Raw genomic sequence first — 20783 nt, 5'->3', positions numbered from 1 at the left:
TCTTAATTTTTTTTAGATTATAAATTATTCAAATCATATATTATTAATAGCTAGGAAAATGAACCCATAGTAATACTGAGAATCAGTATGTGGTTTAAACAGATAATGCTGACTGCAGTGTGATAAAGCAATAAGAGTTATGTTGCTTTTGACAGAGATAACACTTATTTGGGAATCTGAATTTAAACAGTTCTCTCTTGCTGGAAGATAAAGGGAGCAAGAGACATCAATCTTTTGAGTGTCAAGAAAAGTGGAGAGTCTCCTTCATTAGGTGTGGAAAGGTGTCATTTGGGATTGGATAACATGTTTGAGTTCTCCATTATTTTAGAAAGAACTGTGGCATTTATTCCTTCATTATGTTTAACTTAATAGCAAACAGGTGCCATTGTTACAGGAAACCTCTCTTAACTAATGAAGGGATAAAAATGTGCCATTAGGGAGCCATTAGTGATCTGAAGTGAGCCAGATTGCAAATTAATTTGTCTCAAAAATCTGCAGTGCTGTGTTTAACTCTGTTGTCCTAGGTGTGATTTCCCACATTTACTTTTACGTAGCTTGGTAATTAACAGTTTTAGAGAAAGTCACAGAAGCCCAGAGATAAAGAAATAAAAGCATTGGTTAGCCATTATCAGCCCTAATTGATTGCATTGAGAAAAAGTTTTTTTAAAAGAAAACTAATAATAGTTATAACTAATAGTAAACCTCAGGACTGAAACGTATGGTCTGAGGGGAAGACGCGTCTTCAAGCGCAGACTCACTTTTGTGATTTCATAAGTACTGCTTCAAGAGGTCTCCTCATATAAAAAGTACCTCTTAATCACATTATATGACCCAGAAAGCCTTTAGAGGGCACTGTTTCCTATTTTTCTTTAGAAAATACGTCTATACATTTGAAGTACTAAGAAACTGATTGATCAGTAATCTCTGGATATATACAATGTATATGGAAATATTGTAGTATTGTTTATGTAATAAACAGAATTTATATATATACATAGCAACACAAATATTCTCTCTCTGTTTGACATGTATCACTAACTTCATTTTCTAATATACCAGGTGTTTAGAATTCTTAGACAGGCAGTTACCCTTAATGCACTTTGTACTGTATTGCAGCTAAATACCTGCAAATAGTTATTTAAAATTACTATTAGGACTCTTCAGAAGAAGAGGTGAAAAACATGTGCAATCCTGGCTCCTTGTGTGAATGGAGCTCTAGAAAACTGAGTTTTATGGTCCTTCCCAGGGATTTACCTCTTTGCCTGACTGTAAGTTCTGTGGTCTCATTTAATAAATTTAGCACGCAAGAAAGCACATAAAGCATTATTCAGTGAAGGAGAAATGTTCTGAGATTTTAGTAGTAAGCCTCTACAGTGGGATAATAAATTATAAGGAACACTTTACTGCTTATTCCCTGGGCAAATCTCATCTCTTTACTCAGGGATAGCAAAAGCCATGTACCTAACCTTGTAACATCCTATTACATTTTAAAACCTCAAATTCTCCTTGGCAGTCAAGCTAGGAATCAGTTTGATCATTGTACCACTACTTGTTCTCGGTGGCAAAGTCCAAAATAGCTTTAGTACATACTGAAACCAGTTTTGAATACCTGACACCACTGTGGAATTTTTTTTTCTTTTTAAAAATACTTAAATACAAATCAATGGCTACAGTCTTACTTGATTGCTAATTGACATGCAAGGGAATTAGTAATTCCTTTTAAATATTAGTGATCTATGGGACACTCTTAATCCTCGTACTCTGATTTGTCTTTTTTAAACTTCATCACAATATGATTTATTAATTTGTATTTTCTGACTACTAGTTGCCTAATGTCCGTTGTGGTGTAGTTTCCCATCAGAGACCTCTTCATTTACTCTTCTGCCTTCTCTACTAATTATATGGAACTTTTTCTTGCAGGAAAGGTTGTATTTTCCTTATTCTTCCAGGTTACACCAACATTCAGTATAAGACAATCAAGGCAACATAAATACTCAGCCTTCCTTCTAGGTACCATATAACATGCTTAAAAGAACTTTACGAATAAAGCAGGGGTTGTTCATTGTAGTTCACATCCAAAATATTCAGAAAATAAAAAAACGTAAAGTTAACTGTGCTGCCTTAGTTTGACACTGTTTGTTGACTTCTGTGTCAGACTTGAGGGTTTCTTTAACTGGTGTGTTTCCTTTCTATGTAGCATAGCTACATAGAAAAAAACCTTGAGGAATTCCTATCCCTATATCACCACCTACATTAAAATATACTCTGAAAGGTTATGACCTCTGTTTTGTGTCTCAAGGAAAGCCTGATAGTTCAGTTGTTCCAAATTAATTTCCTGTGCACGGCATCAAAACAGAGGAGGAGGTTTGCAGAGGTCTGTTGCTAGTTCAAACTCCATGGGTATTTATGCACATAATTTTAGTGTAGGTGTTTTGCATTCTAGCAGCAAAACTACTGATACCGAGAGAACTAAGGCAAGACCCAACTGTATTATAAGTGCATCTTCACTTGTGAAATTGCAAGTTCAGTTTTAATGGAAAAGTGGCACACAGAAAATGGTGTATAAAAATCATTAAGCCTTTTTCACTGGAGGATTAATAACCACAAGTTTTCTTTCTGCAGGTGACAGAAAAAAAGCAAGAGTTGGAGAAATGCTTGAAATTGTCCCGGAAACTACGAAAAGAAATTAATTCTATGACAGAATGGCTCGCAGCGACAGACGCAGAACTGACAAAGAGATCGGCTGCGCAGGGGATGCCGAGCAATTTGGATGCTGAAATTGCCTGGGGCAAGGTAACAATGTAACACACACATATGCACATTACAGAAAGATGGATTTCTTTCTCGATAAAGAGAAATAATTAAAAATTCTGGCATTTTAATTGGTGGAACTTTGTAAATGTTGTGGCACTATCTCACCCTAGCATTAATACTCAGAAAAGTTCAAACCATCTTGTCTCTGCAGGTATCAATAGCACAATTCACCTTGGTATTGCAATAATCTTCACTGAGATGAATTTAAAATTAGAATTTAATTTTTTAGACTACTATAAATTACCCACCTTTTATCTATCTAAATAGAGATCCCTTTCTTACCCCATTCTTCTCATAATTAGAAAAGTATTAAATGGTAGATGAAAGACTGAGGGTGCCAGAACATTATATGTTTCACATTTTCAGATAGCAGCCAGGACATTTGTTTTCTTACTCTTTTAGACTTGTAGCTCATTTGTTTTTGTTCTGGGAGCTTCCTACTTCCATGAGACTTCACCTTGAACTCATATTTTAGGTTAAAACTCAAAACTTTCTTCAAAATCACAGTGTAGATAAACATCTTACAGAAATGCTGAGGAATGTGAGAGTTCTATATAAAACACAGTATCTCTGTGTGATGTTAGGACTCAGCACTAGCTGATCTGTTTTATTTTCTGCGAATGTAATAAAAATCCAATCTGAGAACATAAAACAAATCCTCATTGTTCACAAATACCGAAATCTGCATTTTAGAGCAAACTACGCTCAGCATTTTCCAAGGCTTCAAAATTCCAAATAATTGTGTGCATACAGCAGTATTTCAAAGAAATGTTCCTATATAATTTCAAAAAGAACAACCAAAATCCCCTTAAACAGTATTGGGGTTTTGTGCCAAAAAATTTGCCCCTTGTGCTTTGTTTAATAAGAATCCTTTAAACATTTTAGTAGTTTCACTATGCATTATAGATATAGTCATGAATAATACAATACACATGCAACCTTACTATGTTTTTTTAAAGACAGTGAAGATTAAAGGCACCTGAGTAAAATGTGGTTTGTGGTTTGGGTTTCTTTGCGAGGTTTGTTTGTTTGTTTGTTTTTCAGACTCTAACTGCCTCTTTCAAGCTTTCTGGCTTGATATAGTGTCTTTATACTTAAAAATGCACTGGTGATTTGCAAACTAATAACAATAGTAGAATAATAACGACACAACAATTAGAAAAAGGCAGTCTACAAGTCTTTTGTGAGATTTGGAATTGGGTTTTTTTTGGTCATCAGCCTTTAAGAAAGACAGTATTTTAAAAGTAATATCCAAAAATATAAAATTTTGCTCTTATTAACTTACAATTACTGCTTTGACTACTGCTACTTTCAAATCAAAACCTAAATCCCTAGAAACCCCATTGTTCTCTCCTCTTGTTGCCTAATGTTTTCTCATTTTCATTTGCAGCTTTTCCTACAGTAAAGTTTTTGCAGTTCTTCTCCTTCCTTTTGATTGATATTGTGATCTTACAATCATAGAGTCATTAAGGCTGGAAAAGACCCCTGAAACCACTGAGGCCAACCTTTGGCCAAACACCATCATGACAACTAAACTACAGCACCAAGTGCCACATCAAGTTGTTTCTTGAACACTTCCAGGGATGGTGACTCCACCACTTCCCTGGGCATCCCGTTTGAATGTGTAACTATTTTTTCAATGAAGAAATTCTTTCTAATATCCAGCCTGAACCTTTTCTGGTACAGCTTGAGGCCATTTCTTCTTGTCCTGTTACTCATTGCCTGGGAAAAGAATCTGACTCTCACCTCTCTACAATCTCCTTTCAGGTAGTTGTAGAGAGCAGTCAGGTCCCCCTTGAGCCTCCTTTTCTAGGGAGCTAAACAACCTCAGCTCCATCAATCACTCCCCATATGATTTACTCTACAGACCCTTCACCAACTCCACAGCCCTTCTCTGGACATGCTCCAGCACCTCAATGTCTTTCATGTAATGAGGGACCCAAAACTGAATGCAGGATTTGAGGTGCAGCCTCACCTGTGCTGAGTGCAGGGGGAAAATCACTTTCCTGGTCCTGCTGGCCACATTAATGTTGATACCATTGGCCATCTGGGCACATGCTGGCAAATGTTCATCCAGCTGTCAAACAGCATCTCTAGGTCCTTTTCAGCTCTGCAGCTTTCCAGCCATTCTTCACAGCCATAAGAAGGCACAGGTGTCAGATTTTTAAGAGATGGGTCATAAAATTATATTGTTTTAATGTCCCCAAACTACCCTGCTAGGTATTCAGGCCATTTACCCAGTCAAAAAAATAAAAATAATCTTTGGTGCTGTTAAACTACACTGTACAGTTCTACTGGAACACATACACACAGCATGTACCTATATGTGCATTCAGGAAAGTTGATCTAGGTGTATATAACTTCACAGTAGTTTAAAAAGAAATATTTATCCTTAATATAATTTAATTGTTAGATATGAAACTTAATGCTTCAGAAGTTGCATAATTAGAAACCTAAAGCCTGATCAGTGATCAGTGCTGTTACCCAGTGGGAAGTCTTTGTTGTGTCTTAAGCTTATAACAACAAGTACAACATATTTTTATCTAAAGGCATTTTAAAAAGGTAAGAACAGTTAATTAAAATAAGAAATATTAACATGAAAAAATATATCAAATGGGAACCACTCCTCCTACTAATCTTAAAGAATGCCATTGAGTTTTGTGAATTCTCAGAAGGAATTGATACATAAAGTTTTGCAGGAAAAACTGGTAAAAAGGGTATTTTGGCTTCAAATCCTGCCCAAAACCTTCACTGTAGTCCAATTTCATATAGGACATCAGCTCTTCACCTTCAGTCAGTTCATAAACAAACAACTTTGCATGAGAGAAGCTGCCTTATTGCAGAAGTATGTATATAATGAGTGGCTTTCAGAATTCCATTATTAAGATTCTTTTGTTTGGAAGTATAGACCAATATTCACATATATACAAGCAGACTTTAATTTTGAGTGGTCCAACAGATAGTATAGGTGGCAAACCCTAGCCTTAAAAATGTAAATATTTACAGAAATCGTGAGGAATATATTTTTCCTAAAAACTCTGCTCCCACTAGGAGGCAGAAAGCGCTGCATTTTATCCTGGACACTTTAAAATTCTCGTGAGGACTTCATAAGTAAGTACGATGCTGATACTCCTACGTGGATTTCACTGAGGCATCACACAAAATCATACATCAATAATTTAGTCCCCAGAACCAGAGCCTCACAGTATCTGATTGATGTTGCAGCTTTGGGCTTTGGACTTCCCGGGTAAGTGGGCTGCCAAAGACAGTAACCAATCTAATGAAACGCACTGGGAGATGAATTAAGCCCAACAGATTCCCATTGTGAGAAAAGTCTGCAGAAAAACTAAGTTGGGAAATGGAGAGGGAGAGAGGAGAATTCAATAGTGCGAATAAACTGAAAATTGGATGTGTGCTGCTGTCTATATATCTAAGCAGAGAGATCATAAGATTTTTTTCTTTAAGGCATGAGGAAGCATTATATGTATTAGTGCGCTTATTTTTAATTAATTTTCAGCAGCCAAGACTACTCAAAGGACAAAAGAGCACACAGGGTTCCAAAGATAATTATAGTTTAGAATAAAAAATTTAAAAACAATGAAAAAAAATCATACATGTGTACACTGTCTTCAGGGTATAATCACCTAGAAATATAAAAAGAAATGTCCATCTTAAGTAAGAAATTATGTAAATGAAACATAGCATTAATCTGGACATCAAGGGAAGTGTGTCACTTATTTGTTCCTGTCTCAAATTTTTCTAAGGATGGAACAAAAAGCTTGTCTGAGTTATGTGAAATGAGATGGGCAATATACTGAAGACTGTAAATCCTGCCTTTCTGCTCAGTAGAGACAAGCTAAATCTTTCCATTTGAATTCAGTTCTGTTATAATAGATAAGAAAAATGGCATGTGGGTGGAAAGACAGTCATTAAACATTGTATATTAGAAATCCGCTTATAATTAGAAGTCTGATTTAGTGAACATACTTCTCACTGAAGACATTAACTACTGCAGGGTTTATTTGTCTTTTAATCAGGAACTGGACTGATAAGAATTAGATTGCCAGGAAACCATGTTCTTAAAAAGGAAATGGCAGATGGTATTACCAGGACAATTCTGTATCACTCCCTACTATCAGCAGTATGAATTTGCCAATGCTTTAATCTGATTTTTTAATAAAGTGTATAATGCAAATGAGTACAAAGTTGACTTGAAGTACTTAGAATTACATTTAGCAACATATTTCCTGTCAGTAAATTCCACAAAAAAAGACAAACTGAAGCTCGTGTCAGCTGATTCATAGTCAGTGGCCAAAATGCAGTAAAAATAAAAGATGTGCTGAGAATAAACAAATAAATATATATTTCCAACCACTGAGAGGACCATAATGGCAACTTCTGAATAATTCTGTAATTCCAGTTGTGAGAGATGAGCCACCTAATTTCTTTTAGAAAAAGACTCAAATTGTAAAGTTTACTTACTAATAATCCACAGCACATAAGCAATGTACAAGCAAACAGAACTTTTCTTCACTCATTCATTATTGTTAAATTTTTTAATCTAATGACCAGCATGATTACAATATTATCTTCTCCATTTAGTTACAATTTCTGGTTTGTTTGAAAAAAACATTAGCAGTTCAACTTGATACATAGTAGGTAGCTTTATCACTATAAATTATAGCACAGAAGCCCTCTGCACCACATCCTCAGAAAAAAGTAATTTCTATGTAGCTTCTGTTTCCAAATATAATTAATTTTTAGTTAGAATTTTATGATGGAAGTGAGATATAAAAGCCATCACAGTAAACCAAAACCGTCAGGTAAGAAAACCCAAACAGTTGTAACAAAAACCCCTGCAAGTATTTTTTAGTGAACTGAAAGATAAAGAATACGTCGCAGGATAGTGGGGTCAGAGACAGAACTGTGAACCCCACTCAAACTTTTAATAACTGAGATTTGAAGTATTGAGGAAGATGGCTTTTTCCCTTTGATGTTATGTTGAAGGCTACAATGATTTTTTAAGACACTGAGGGGAAGTGTGATTTACTTAGCTCATGTCCCTTACTTGCATAGGAGTGTTAAAATTCATATTGCCCAGAGGTGCACCTTGTTACATTATTTCTTTACATTATTTCTTTACTTTGATAGACATAACTCCTGGTATCAGTGAAAGCACTATTACACTTTTTTTTTACACATAGGGTAAATACCTCTGATTTTTGGGTAGTCGTTTTATTTAATAGATATTTAATTGTTCAAATTGTCTGTTTACTAGCTGGAATTAATATCTATTTATATAGCCCAAGACTGGTCTTCATTTTCATATATGTAAAATACAAAGAAACCATAACACATAGTAAATATACTTCAGAATTTCTTTTCCAATGAAAGTAAATAGTTTAGGAAAAGTAATAAAGCTAATCAAAGTTTTCTATCCTGAGTTGGAGGTAAATTATATTCCTTGTGTTATTCTTTTTTTATGATGGCACTCTGCACCTGCTGTGAAACAGATGAAATAGTACTAAAGAGGGCATGTTTTTCTTTAACCTAACAAAAACCTGCTGAAATTGGAAACTCTCTCTTTCAAATTCCATAATTATGTAGTATATAGTTAATAATTTGCATTAATCATATCTTGGCTCAATTGAATTTTCTCTGTATTTGAGAAAATTGATAGAATGCGGAAAAATTCTCATACTTAGATAAAATGCAAGTTTAAGACCTTTTCTGTGAAATAACAAAATTAGATCATGAATTCTGGTAAGCACAGAAAGTGACCTGCTACTTTAAGCATGGCATACACCAAATAAGTTGTAGGTACTCTTAAGATTGTATCCTACCAAAAAGAATAATTCCTATACTGTCTTTATCATAAAAAGAAAATTCTGCTTTCAGTAACAATACACTATCAACAAAATTATACTGATGTGTGGCCATGAGAGATATGATACTGTGGAGGTGATAAAGATGGAGTTCTACTGCAGTAACAGCATTGATCTTGAGATGGAAGAACTGTTTGTTTAGAAGTGGTGGGGTTTTTTACTGTGTTCAAGTTTCTGTGAGAAATCAGTGTCTCTGGAGACTGGTGCTTCTTACTTTTCTCCTAACTTCTGTTTGTGTTCAGTTTGGAATACTTCATTTCTAGTTGGAGCTTTATTTTATAAGCAGAGGTCTTATATGCCTGAATTGTTACTGTCAGGTGCCAAAGATCTCAGATAAATTTCTCTCATAAAACTGGTTATATGTGAAATGAGGTGTAAGGAATTTGTGCCTCTCCTTGAGTATTCAACAAGACTGCTGTACTTTTCACTGTGTCTTCTCAGCATTTAGTATTCAACTCCTGCTTTTTTACATATTGTCTAAATACATGGGGATTTACTCCTTTTGTTAAACTTCTTGCATGTTACAACAAATATTAAGACATGAATAACTAGTAAATTACATAACCTTACATATCAGATCAATAAATTAAGATAATAGTGGGAAGAGATGCTGGAAATCTCATTTTATAGGACTACATATGTATTTTAGTAATTTAATCTGAGAAGTGCTATAAACAATAGCTTATTTTAGTATTTTAGTTTGCAGAGTGAAATTATAAGTGAATGTAATGAAAATACGCATTTCTACAATTAAGAAACAAAATTAACAGGAGAAAAGAACATTGTTTCTTCTGAAAAAGATTGCACTGAAAAGTATTAAAGTAACAAAATATTCCATTAGACTATTTTCAATGGAGTTTTCTAAGTCTTTAGATGGTATCATGATGCTGTATTATTGTTCCATTTATTATTTCAGCTTTATTTGCTATTTATTAACTATGCAACTTTATTATATGAGAAATAATTTTAAACATCTCTCTATAAATATTATAAAAATGTGGATTAATTTTTAATAATTAAGTATTAAAACTATATTTTGAATGCTGAAATAGGGGATAATTCACACGTTAAAATTAAGCTATTAACAAAAAAGCTCATGAGAACATGAAGAACATTAACAGTTTTATCAGAGCTCAAGAGAAACAATTCACTTTGTACTTACTGCCCTTCACAGAATCCTTTCCCTTCCTATAGGAAGCAAGACTGTGTGTTCTAGTATGAACTTGCTGCCTGTTTTATTTTTCATGTCCTTAGTGTGGATCATTTTTAATTTCCAGAACTTTTATTTCTTATTCTGCTCATGTAGGCAACACGGAAGGAGATTGAGAAACGCCAGGTCCAGCTTAAGAGCATCAGTGATTTAGGAGAGAATTTGAAGACAGTGATGAAAGGAAAGGAAAGCCTAGTGGAGGATAAAATCAGCTTACTAAACAGTAACTGGATTGCGGTAACTTCACGTGCTGAGGAATGGTTCAATCTGTTACTGGTAAGGAAAATGCATTTGTTCACACAGGGGAAATGTTGTGTTCCATTGTACATGCCCAGCCTTATGGGATTGCTTTTTCTGGTTCCTTGGACTGTACTCATTGAATACACAGGTACACAGACAATCAGACTGGTTGTTGTTTTGTACGCTGTGTGTGTTTTAAGATTGTGATTGCTTACAGAGTGGAATCTTGATTGTTAGTCATTCCCATTCCTGTCTGTCTCTAGTTCTTAGACTGCTTTGGTTTGGTTTTCTAGTAAATGAAATGCAGTTTCTCCCCAAGGACAAAGACTAATATAAATCAAGTGAAAGAATCCGTCAAATAAGTAGAGTAAGTCTTGGTATTGATGCCAGCGACTTCAGAGGCAACTAACTCAAAAGCTCTGCCCACGTTGCACATCTGATGTACAAAAGAATTATGATCTGGTCTTTCAGAACTGCATGATCCTTCTCTGGATAGTTTTCTAGGGTATGTTCGGATGGGAATAATTCCTTAATGGGACTGGATTAAGCCTAGTAGAAAGTAAAATCCCTAATACACATTTAGTACAGATTCAGGAGCCTCAGCCCCAGCTGCTTCAAAATACTGATAGTCACATAACTTTATTGTACCTTAAAATTCATTCTGTCATAAAGAGATAACAGCTCAAACACTTAAACACAGAAGGGTCTTAACCACTGGACTAACAGAATGCTTTGGGAAATCTTACATGCTGCTTCTGTTCCTCAGAGCATGGGAATGCAGTTTCAACACGGAGAAATTGAAGTGATCCTCAAGGGTTTTTTAGCCTTTACATGACTTTTCAGAGCTTGATGTGTTTGAGCTCCACTAGAGTATGTATGGCTACATTACAAATGTTTCTGCAGTTGATATACAGCATCACTACAGGGTTTCCTCACCTGTATGGAGTATACAAGTGCAAGTATCTGGAAAACTTAAGCATTTCATTCAGCATGGTGCAGTTGCACAGATTCAATGTGGAACTGATTATAAGAAGCATATAACAGAGTTTACAAATTGATATAGTTATGTATTCCTATAGTTTCTCTCTCTGCTTGGATTCTGTGGTTAATATATTTACTAGAACCCATGATAAAAGGATCTAAGAGAGGTAGTGGGGTTTTTACCAATTTTTGAACTCCTTTGATCTCAGGTATGTGGTTGTACATATGTATTTTGTGGGATATGTGTAGGCCACATTGTAGTGAGGTCACTACAAAGAAAAAGCTTTTAAATTAAGTAGAAAAATGAAGATTTGTCAGAATATCAACTAGAATAGCTTTTTGAAAAGAAAAATCTCAAAGCAGAGAAGTTAGATGAAATTTAAATAAGGGGTTTAGATGCAAAGCCACCGTTCTTGATTGTGTCTTTGCAAGTGCATCTTTATTGCCATCTGAGTTTCAATCAACTTACTGTCTTTCCAAAATGAGCTCTGTATCTCATTCTTGGGAAAGTCTTCACCCCCAGTAGGGCTGGCTAACAGCTTCCTGTTCCTCTCAGCAGCCTCGCTGAGCTGCAGACACTGGCATCTTGCTGTGATTTTATCGTCCTCCTGCCTGTCACTTTGGAAGCTTCTCTCTCTCTCTCCTAGAATGTCTTTTTTAAGAGACTTCACATACAAAGTGAAGCAAACAAACAACAGATTCTATCCTTCACAGAACAAGCAGTTACTGTGTAAAATAAACAAGTTTTCAGTGTCATAATGTGTGCGTATTTGCCACAGTTGCTATAATTACAGCTACTATTTCAGTTCTGATTACATTTTTTGTATGCAGTATTTACCTTTCCCACATACAGGATTATCAAAAGCACATGGAGGCTTTTGATCAGAACTTAGCTAATGTCACAACTTGGATGTATCGTGCTGAAATACTGTTGGATGAATCTGATAAACAAAAACCCCAGCAGAAAGAGGAAATTCTTAAGGTAAAAAAATGTGATTTTCTGGAAAGCATTAATTTTATTCTAAAAAGGACTGTGTCAAAACTAGCATATTTTGAAAGGTATCACAAATTGATTAAAATTCTTTTTTTTTTTCTGTGCTAAAGCTACCCTCTGGCAGCTTGTAGATTACTTAATAAATTTTCTCTGTATTATACCAAAGTTAAATCCCTGCAGAAATAAAACCAGATTGTTATTATAAGTCTTGGAGACTTCCTGGTGAGTAGAACAGCAGCTTATTAAACATATGTCTGCTGGAAAAAACTCCTTAAACACAAAGTTTTGTTCTGATTGAACAAAATCCTTTTCCCTTCTTTTCTGTACCTTTCATTTTTAATTGTATTTCTATTTTTCTGTGATACTTTTCCAATATCTATGGTATCTGTGTCATATGATTGTTTTAATTCTATAAATACTGTTTACATTGATGCCAGACCAGCACCACAGACAATGGTGAATGTTATATGGTGAACTAGGTGTATAATCACGGGTTAGTATTAGTATTAATATTGCTCAGAAGGTTTTAATTGGCCAATTGCATCTTTTGGGCAAATGATGAAAAATTAGTCTGCAATATGTATGTGAATTTGAAAGTATCTTATTTAAAATACCTTCTTTATGAGCAACTTTAAATTATTATCGATATGGCCATTTTTTTCTTCTGAAATCAGTGTGAAAATTTACTTTGTATTGAACTCCATGGTCAGGATATACTATCTGAGAACAGTTTGCAAATCAAAGTCAGAATTGTATTGCTGACACTAACATAATGATGCCATTTACTAAAGCAAAACTTTACAAATTCCAAGGCAGAGCATAAATCAATGCCTCATTGATCTCAGCAGGATTATGGGACTGGCTTTTGTAGTTGAATGAACAATTTTTCTACCATCAGATACAAAGTAAAATTATCTTTGACACCAATGCTGGTGTATATGTTTGTATTGCACAAAGGTATTTCATGCAGACAATTAAATGTAATTCTCAATGCCTGCTGTGTTCATGATTCCTGAATGCCTTGCTATCTTTCCTTTTTGCCTCTGCCCATCCTGGAATCTACTGTTAAGATTACTATTGCAGAGGATAAAGACTTTTGCCCTCTTTGCTCTTTTTTTTTGTAATAGACTTATAGAAAAAATTACCAGTTTTTTAGCTGGTCATTTCTACCTGCCTGAACTATGCCCATGAACAGTAATGAAAGAAACAACTATACATCCAGTTCCATAATGCATGAATTAGCACCTCTTTCTAGCTTTAGGTACATAGAATAATGAAATATGAAATAACCTGACATATGCTGCAATGTTGTTGCAGATAAGAATCTGCCTGGAAATAATGATCACCATTAATTTCCTCCAGGAGATATTAAAACAGACATGTAGATACGTTCCTCCTATAAATTTGAGGGACATGAGTGGGAATGTTATCGAATGTATTTCTGCTGGATTTACACACTCATGCATAATTATCTGAATTTGCTTTGTGGTTTTGCTCCCTATTCCTTTGCACACTTTCTCTCTCTCTCTCTTTCTCTCTCTTTGCATTTATTACTAACTTCAAGCCCTGTCTCTTGCTCACGGACTGTAGCGCTTAAAGGCTGAGCTGAATGACATTCACCCAAAGGTGGACTCTGTGCGTGACCAGGCGATGCACTTGATGACAAACCGTGGGGATCACTGCAGGAAAGTAATAGAGCCTAAACTATCAGAACTCAACCAGCGATTTGCAACTCTATCACAGAGAATTAAAAGTGTAAAGGTAGGAGGACTTGATTCCATAAGGAGATGCATTAAAAAAATGGCATTTATACCAGGTGTGCAATTGCAACTATGTAGTGGGCTTCAGTTTCTCCCAAAACTGAGCTTTTGAAGGAAAACAACATAAAGCCTAACAATATATTTTTTTCTTAGGTGTGAAGTTTGGGGATTTTTTTTAACTGTTTCACAATTAGAAGTATTCACTGACTTTATATGAATGCAACGATTATTATTTCATTAACTTACAAAAAATGAACATCTGAGAATTAGTAAGATTCTTTAGCTTCTCAAAGTATGAGTAACCTTTTTTTATATAGGTTGGGCTTTGAGAGCTAATTCTTCGTTAAATGCACTCAGTCTTTTCCTGTGAGTGTGATTCACGAAGGTTTGAGATAAAAACACGTAGATGGAGGTTGTATCAATTATACTTCAACTACTCATTTGTACAACTAATTTGATTATTGAATCTGAATTCAGTATGGATTAGATAATTTTTAGCCAACTGAGTGTGACTTCTGAATTAAATGAGGAAGGACATAAGCCACCTACTTTCTCCATTGTATTTGCTGCCTTTATTTTGAAGAGCTACTCAGCAGATTAAATCAGGCTGTCATGCAGGTTGGTATGTAGGATAATGGGAATATTTGGATCCTGCTCTGAAGTATTTTTGCTGATTACTTTAGAAACACTGGAAATAAATGCACAGAGGATCCATGGCAAAGCAGGAAATAAGTTTTGCAAAAAGCATAAGAGAAGAGACATGGTTTTCATGAGTTGTTTAGGGACTATGCAGGGTTCAATGCCTTGACTGACCAACACACCTTTGTGAATATTTGGGTTTATTTAGGTTTCATTTCTGAAACAAAAAAATAACCTGTGCTCTGAATGAAGTTTTTTCTGTTTTTTTTCTTGATGGTCATCAGTAGTATTTCAGCCATTCCAGTGTGATTCTCACCTACTTCTTACACAAGTATAAACTGTAGACTGAGGACATCTTGGCAAAAAGCCCAAACAACTGTGTTGTCTGATGTTTTTACTCTGAACATCTGCTGTCTGCAGTCTGGATTTCTGTCTCAGTTTTACTTTGCACTTCCATGATGCTGTAAGCACACAGAGCTGATGCAGCCTTTGATAGGGTCCTGTGAAATTATTACCTGTATCAGGGAAAAGTGGGACTGTCTGTAAATGCCTAAAAATGCAAACAAATCAGCTGTTTGCATTGCAAGTTGTGGGCTCACTCAGAGAAGGGAAAAAAAGTTACATTTCAAGATGAAGTGTCTTCAGAAAACAGCTTGCAAACGTCTTTCACCTGGCAACCTTCTCTCTCAGGTGTTCTTCCGTTTATGATTGTAGAGCCAAGATGAGCTGGAATGGCAGTACCACAGTAAGCTTTATAGAGGATGCACTTAGCAAGATGAGAGGAGTTACAACACTACACAATTATAATGGTAAATTAGAATTTAGGGTACCTTTTCCAGGACCTTAGGGAATGGAGAGCTAGAATATGATTCACAAAGGATACCAATAAAATCAGTATTGCATCAGATGGAGAGGCAAACACTTGTCTGAATTATTGACAGTTCTACTGACTTGCATTTGGATAAAGGACCAAATTGCTGGGTGCCTTATTTTGTCTAATAAGGCACCCAGCCTTATTTCTGTATAATGTAGGTAATTGCACTTTCCTTAGTCTTCATTTCAGCTTCATGAGCTGAAAAGTTATTATTATGTGGTGGTATGCTTCTTAAGTAGATTCCTTTTTTTCTTCCTATACTCAGGTAAAAATTATTCACTTGGTGAAAGATTAAAACATTAATTCAAGAAGATTAAAAGTTCTCATAACCTATTTTCAGTAATTTCTCATCTGTTTTCAAACTAGTTATATTTTTCAGATACTGACAATCATCAGTAAAACAGTGAAGAAAATAAGAAATTATCTGCTAAGTTAGTAAATGGAAGTATATAATGCTCATGTCCTGAATTAACAAAATGTTCATAGTGCATTGAAATGAGACTTAACATTTTCAAGTAGTCATTGAATGTCATTCAGTTATTGGAGTTTAATTTAATATTTTTCTTTCCACTTTCCTTTTTGGTACTCTTTTTTAACCTTTTTCATAGAGTATAAATCTTGTATTCCATTTTCATTAGTTGGTTTGTCTTTTAATGAGACTTAAGTACTTTAGAAAATATCCTTCAGAGTGTTTGAGAAGAAATTACTGTGTAGTTTGGTATTATTTCTACCTCAGCTGAAGTGCTTACTGAGTGCAATTTTGAGCTTCTTGATGAAAATTTGTGAACACAGGATTATTCTCTATAAATATTGTACATTGTTATATATTAATTAATATTTGTAAGTGTGCAAAATCTTTGTCATTAAAATAATCAACTAGATACAATTAAGACTTTTCTACCCTGATTCTTCCAAGTCATCTGTGAACACCTGAGAACAAATTTCAGTTGACATCCAGTCTCTCTTGGTTTAACTGTTTAATTTTGATTGTTACCATCTTCATTACAAGTTTTTGCATATAATAATAACTAATTATACTGGAGGGACGAGTGAAAGCTGGTTAGAATATAATGTGCTTGTGTCTTTAGCAGGGTGACAGGTGTACGTCCAAGAGTTCTTATAAAATTTAAAAACATTAATTACCTTTAGATCTAAATGTTATGCAAGAATTGTTGAGGTGTTTTATTTTGCTCTTGCATTTGAAGCTTTGAAAGAAGAAAGCTTTTTCTGTTGATCCTTTGCAATGCACTTAATAAATATATTGTATATTGTACATTAAACTATTCACAGGCACTCGTGTATCAGGTCAACAAAGCGTGGTGTATTATTGTTAATAAGTGTCAAGTCTCTTGTTTGAGAGTTTAAAACTGAATACGAAGCTAAAGCACCTTAATTATACTGTGATTTATTTTGGAGGAATTGAGTCTATTTTGTTTGGTTGACAGTTGTTTGGTCCAGAATTTTTGTGGAGACTTTTTGAAACAGAAGCTCTTTTAGTGAAGTTATGTTGGTTTTTTCTCAACATGTTATATAATATTATTAGGGAATTTCTTACACAAAGATTTTGTCCTTTGTTTTGTATAATTCACCTGGCACTTTTGCTGTTTTTTGTGAGAGAAATTATTTCAAAACTGAACCAGACTATCATTTAATTTCTCAATTGGTAGTCAGTAGTTTTCCTTCATCAGAATGTATTGCTTGTTGCCGTATGAATAATCTCTGACAAACCAGACTTAAACAAATAGTGTAAACATCTGATTTTTTTAGACAAATTATTATATTACACTGTTTATTTGCACTTTTTCTCACACAAATTGGAGACTATCTTTTTTTTTTTTTCTTTTTCATTTTCACCCACCATAGAATTCTTTTGTTTACTTGCATGGAAATTCTACATATATTCCTATCTCTACTTGTATTTTTGGGTACTTTGAGTTGTATGGTGTAGATATTTTTCAGTGTGATGGAAAGTCCACCATTGTTTTACCGATAGGGTGTAGAACAGATGTCTCTTTTCACTTATATCTCTTATAAAACTATTGTGTGCTTTCAATAAGTAATCTTTGTATTTCTCCCATTTTAGCCCTTCATTCCTGTGAAGGAATTGGAGCAATTTGACTTCGATATAAAAAAAATGCTTGAACCACTGGAGGTTGAAATTCAGCAGGGAGTGAACCTGAAAGAGGAGGACTTCAATAAAGATATGGTAATTTGGTTGAAACGGAAGTCTGAGCAAAGTAGGCAGGGAGGTGAAGAAACCTGAGTGAATATTCGAAACACATATTTGTGTTAGGATCTTTAGATATAACTTGGTCAAAATTTTACTATGTTAATATAGTATCAAATCAAAATTCCCAAATTAACATTAACTAAAATATTTAGTGCTAACTTAATTTCTAGCTTATCAGAAAAAACCACATTTTTGGACCCTTATGAAAACACTGAAGCAGATCAGGAATATTATCTATGGCTTGTATATAGTACCAGCAGTATTACAGAATAGAGAATGAATATTAAAATCTCTGTAGCAGCATGAAGGCCAAGGAAAGTCAGAATGATATATCTAAACGGGCAATATAGTAAAAGAATACTTTCACTAAAAATAAACACTAATCAAAAGAAATGCCACTTGCTACTTTGTTCTTAACCACTCTCCTTAGAGCATTTAATGTAAATAGTTTATGTGGCTGTGGTAAGCTTTACTACTCGTGTTTGCTCACTGCAAATAGTAAAACCATTTATGCATATTAGGGGGGAAAAAAGAGAAAAGAGAAGTAAAATACTGCTGTTCTTTGCTACTATTGCCATTGTGATATGTATTCTCCAAAGTGATTTTCAGAGGGATGACATTTCTTGGCTGTGCAATAATGGAGATTCATCTTTAGATCCTGCTCTTCATGAATCCTCAGCAAGATCAAATATGTATTTGTTTATAACCAATGTAAAGACTCAGTGTTATTTCCCTTCTAAGGAATTTCTCAAAGATGTCTATTTTATGTGAGTGCTGGAAGGAATCTTTGCAGGACTTTTTTTTCATTTATTCAGGAAAAATAACGTTTAAGGCAGCATGTACTGCAGTGGTAAATTCTACGTGAATCAAGTTTGAAGGGGCAATTTCCACTGCTTGAGCATATTTGGTTCCCTTTCTTTACATCAAATGTTTAATGTGGTGCAAGACACTCCCAGAAGCTGTGTCACAGATTCAGCTTCTACATAAAAAGTATTTAGCAATACCATTTTTCCTGCCAGAATAGCTGTTTTGCAAAGTGTTGATATATGGAATGGTCAGGAATTGCATGGTCTCCTGGTGTATTGGCACTTTCAATCACTACTGACAGTGATTTGGAATATTTTAGATATGTCTGTTCTTTTTGTTTTAAAGTAAAATGTATTTTACCTTTTGGCCTTTGATGTTTTCATCCTGTTATCCTGGATGCTGCATAAAGTCTAACATCAAACATCTGTAGGTTTTCAGTGCTCATCCCTCAATAGGCTAAATGTGTTGTAGAAGCAAGTATAAGTGCTCGATCTTCAAGAACTACAAGTAGCTGTTACAAAGGAAAGGTGTTTTTGTATGTCTGTATCTCCTAGTACTTAAGTAATAGTTAGATTAAGATGCACATTATTTTGGTTATTTTTTCAAATCAGAGTGAAGAGGATGAGAGCACAGTGAAAGAATTGCTGCAGAGGGGCGACAGGCTTCAAAAGGGAATCACAGATGAGAGAAAACGTGAGGAAATAAAGACAAAACAACAGCTGTTACGGACTAAACATAATGCCCTCAAGGTATAGGAGCTACAATTATAAGCACATGCTACTAAAACCATTTTTGTCTGCATTTCAGGGCATTGTTTTTTAAATGAGTCTTTATTCCTACTTAGAGATGAGTAACTTAAAATTATTTGGCTATAAATATATTTTCTTATGCAGTTCTCTTGATGTCTTGCAAAAGGCATTTTACAGTCTCCAGCTTAAGAAGTCCTGTCTTATCCATCGTATAACAATTCTGTGATTGCCACTTGGACAAAAATGATTGCTTTGATAATCCCTTTTTTAATATATTATATGTGTTTTATATTTCTCCAACAGCAGTCAAGACTGAATCAGTTGTCACAAACTTATATTCTCAATTGCATAACATACTTCTGGCCATGAATGAATTGGTTTCTTCTTTAATAAAGTATTTACACACTACAGTCTTTAGTTACAAGGATGGCTCCATCCCCTCTAGAGCAGAGCGGGTGGTAGTACCAATAGACCGAGCAGCTAAGAGGTTCAAAACCAAAATTGCATATGAAAATTCTGTGTTGCCACAATTCTGGAGGTATAACTGTATGGTGGTGTTCCTGAAAACACCCGTGGTGAGACCCATTTGGACCAGCTAACAGGAGTAATTTGAAGTGTTGTCCTTCCATGGAAAAGTAAAAGTGAGGAAAGATAGAATCTTGCAGTTGTAGAGTCACCTTGGTCACTTACCTGAAGTTATGGGCTCTGGCTACTATAGATGAATTTTTATCTCATCAGCAAGCACAATTTTTCTTTCGTTTGATAATTTTGATTAAATTGTCTTTGGTTTGGGGAACACAGCATGTTTACGTTTTATTATTACTTATTTTTAAGCAGCCTCTTTCCTGTGGATTTCTTTGTAATTCTTACAATTTTGCAGATCTGTGTAAATTCAGGAGCAGGATAGCTGGAATATACTATTGTTTTGTCCATATTTAAAAGAACCTTGAAATCTATTGGGTGTATCTTTGACTGTTCCAAGCTAAATGGAAGCAATTCATAACTTTTATGTTGGAGAAACAAGAACAATATTTCTAGCTCTATGCTATTGACCAGATTCTTGCTGGCTGTTTTTATGGAATAGAGTGATAGATTTTTCCTTTGGGTGACTCAGTTAGGGCATTCACCCTTGTCAAATAAAATTCAACAATTGTTGAGGCAAATTCATTTGAGAATTTTTGTATAAAATGTACCATTAATTTTCAAATTTCCTTCTTACTAAGAAGTTACAGTAATTAAAATATTTTCTCAATTCTCTGTGAGCAAAGTTAAATGGCTGAAGCAAACGTGTCTTTAATAGCATTTATAGGGGGGAAAAAACATACATTTTTTACCTTCCTGCTAAAGAGAAGTTTTAATACTTTATAAAGTGGAGTTATAAACACAAGACATTTGTAATATACATGGTATTTAATTTAGAAAAAGGAAACCTGTTTTTGCATATATTTCTGCATTGCAACGACTTTCATTTGAATAGCTACAGAGTTTTATGCAGGCTAGAAATTCACAGGAGACCGCAAAATACAGAAGCCCCACTTTTGGCTAGATACTAAGTGGGCTGTGTTTCCATCTGTCCAGTAAGTATTCTGAGCAGAAGTGT

At 34.7% G+C, this 20783-nt stretch overlaps 1 protein-coding gene across 11 annotated transcripts in view; it reads left to right on the top strand.

The window, feature by feature from the left end:
- DMD (dystrophin) overlaps positions 1 to 20783 on the top strand; it is a 1047400-nt gene that overhangs the window by 438598 nt on the left and 588019 nt on the right. For 9 of the 11 annotated variants that reach the window (XM_050333288.1, XM_050333286.1, XM_050333290.1 and 6 more), the window contains 6 exons: positions 2623 to 2793; positions 10006 to 10185; positions 11984 to 12112; positions 13715 to 13885; positions 17481 to 17603; positions 19046 to 19183. In XM_050333288.1, coding sequence (XP_050189245.1) covers positions 2623 to 2793; positions 10006 to 10185; positions 11984 to 12112; positions 13715 to 13885; positions 17481 to 17603; positions 19046 to 19183 — 912 coding nt within the window. Of the gene's footprint in view, positions 1 to 2622; positions 2794 to 10005; positions 10186 to 11983; positions 12113 to 13688; positions 13886 to 17480; positions 17604 to 19045; positions 19184 to 20783 lie in introns of those variants that run through there. The other 2 variants (XM_050333292.1, XM_050333293.1) reach the window with 2 other exon arrangements.

The sequence above is a fragment of the Myiozetetes cayanensis genome, unplaced genomic scaffold (assembly GCF_022539395.1).
Source record: "Myiozetetes cayanensis isolate MyiCay16 unplaced genomic scaffold, myiCay2020 scf5-8, whole genome shotgun sequence".
In the NCBI taxonomy this organism is placed as follows: Eukaryota; Metazoa; Chordata; class Aves; order Passeriformes; family Tyrannidae; genus Myiozetetes; species Myiozetetes cayanensis.
Note: the sequence above shows the minus strand (reverse complement) of the source record. Positions and strands in the feature narration are given on the sequence as shown.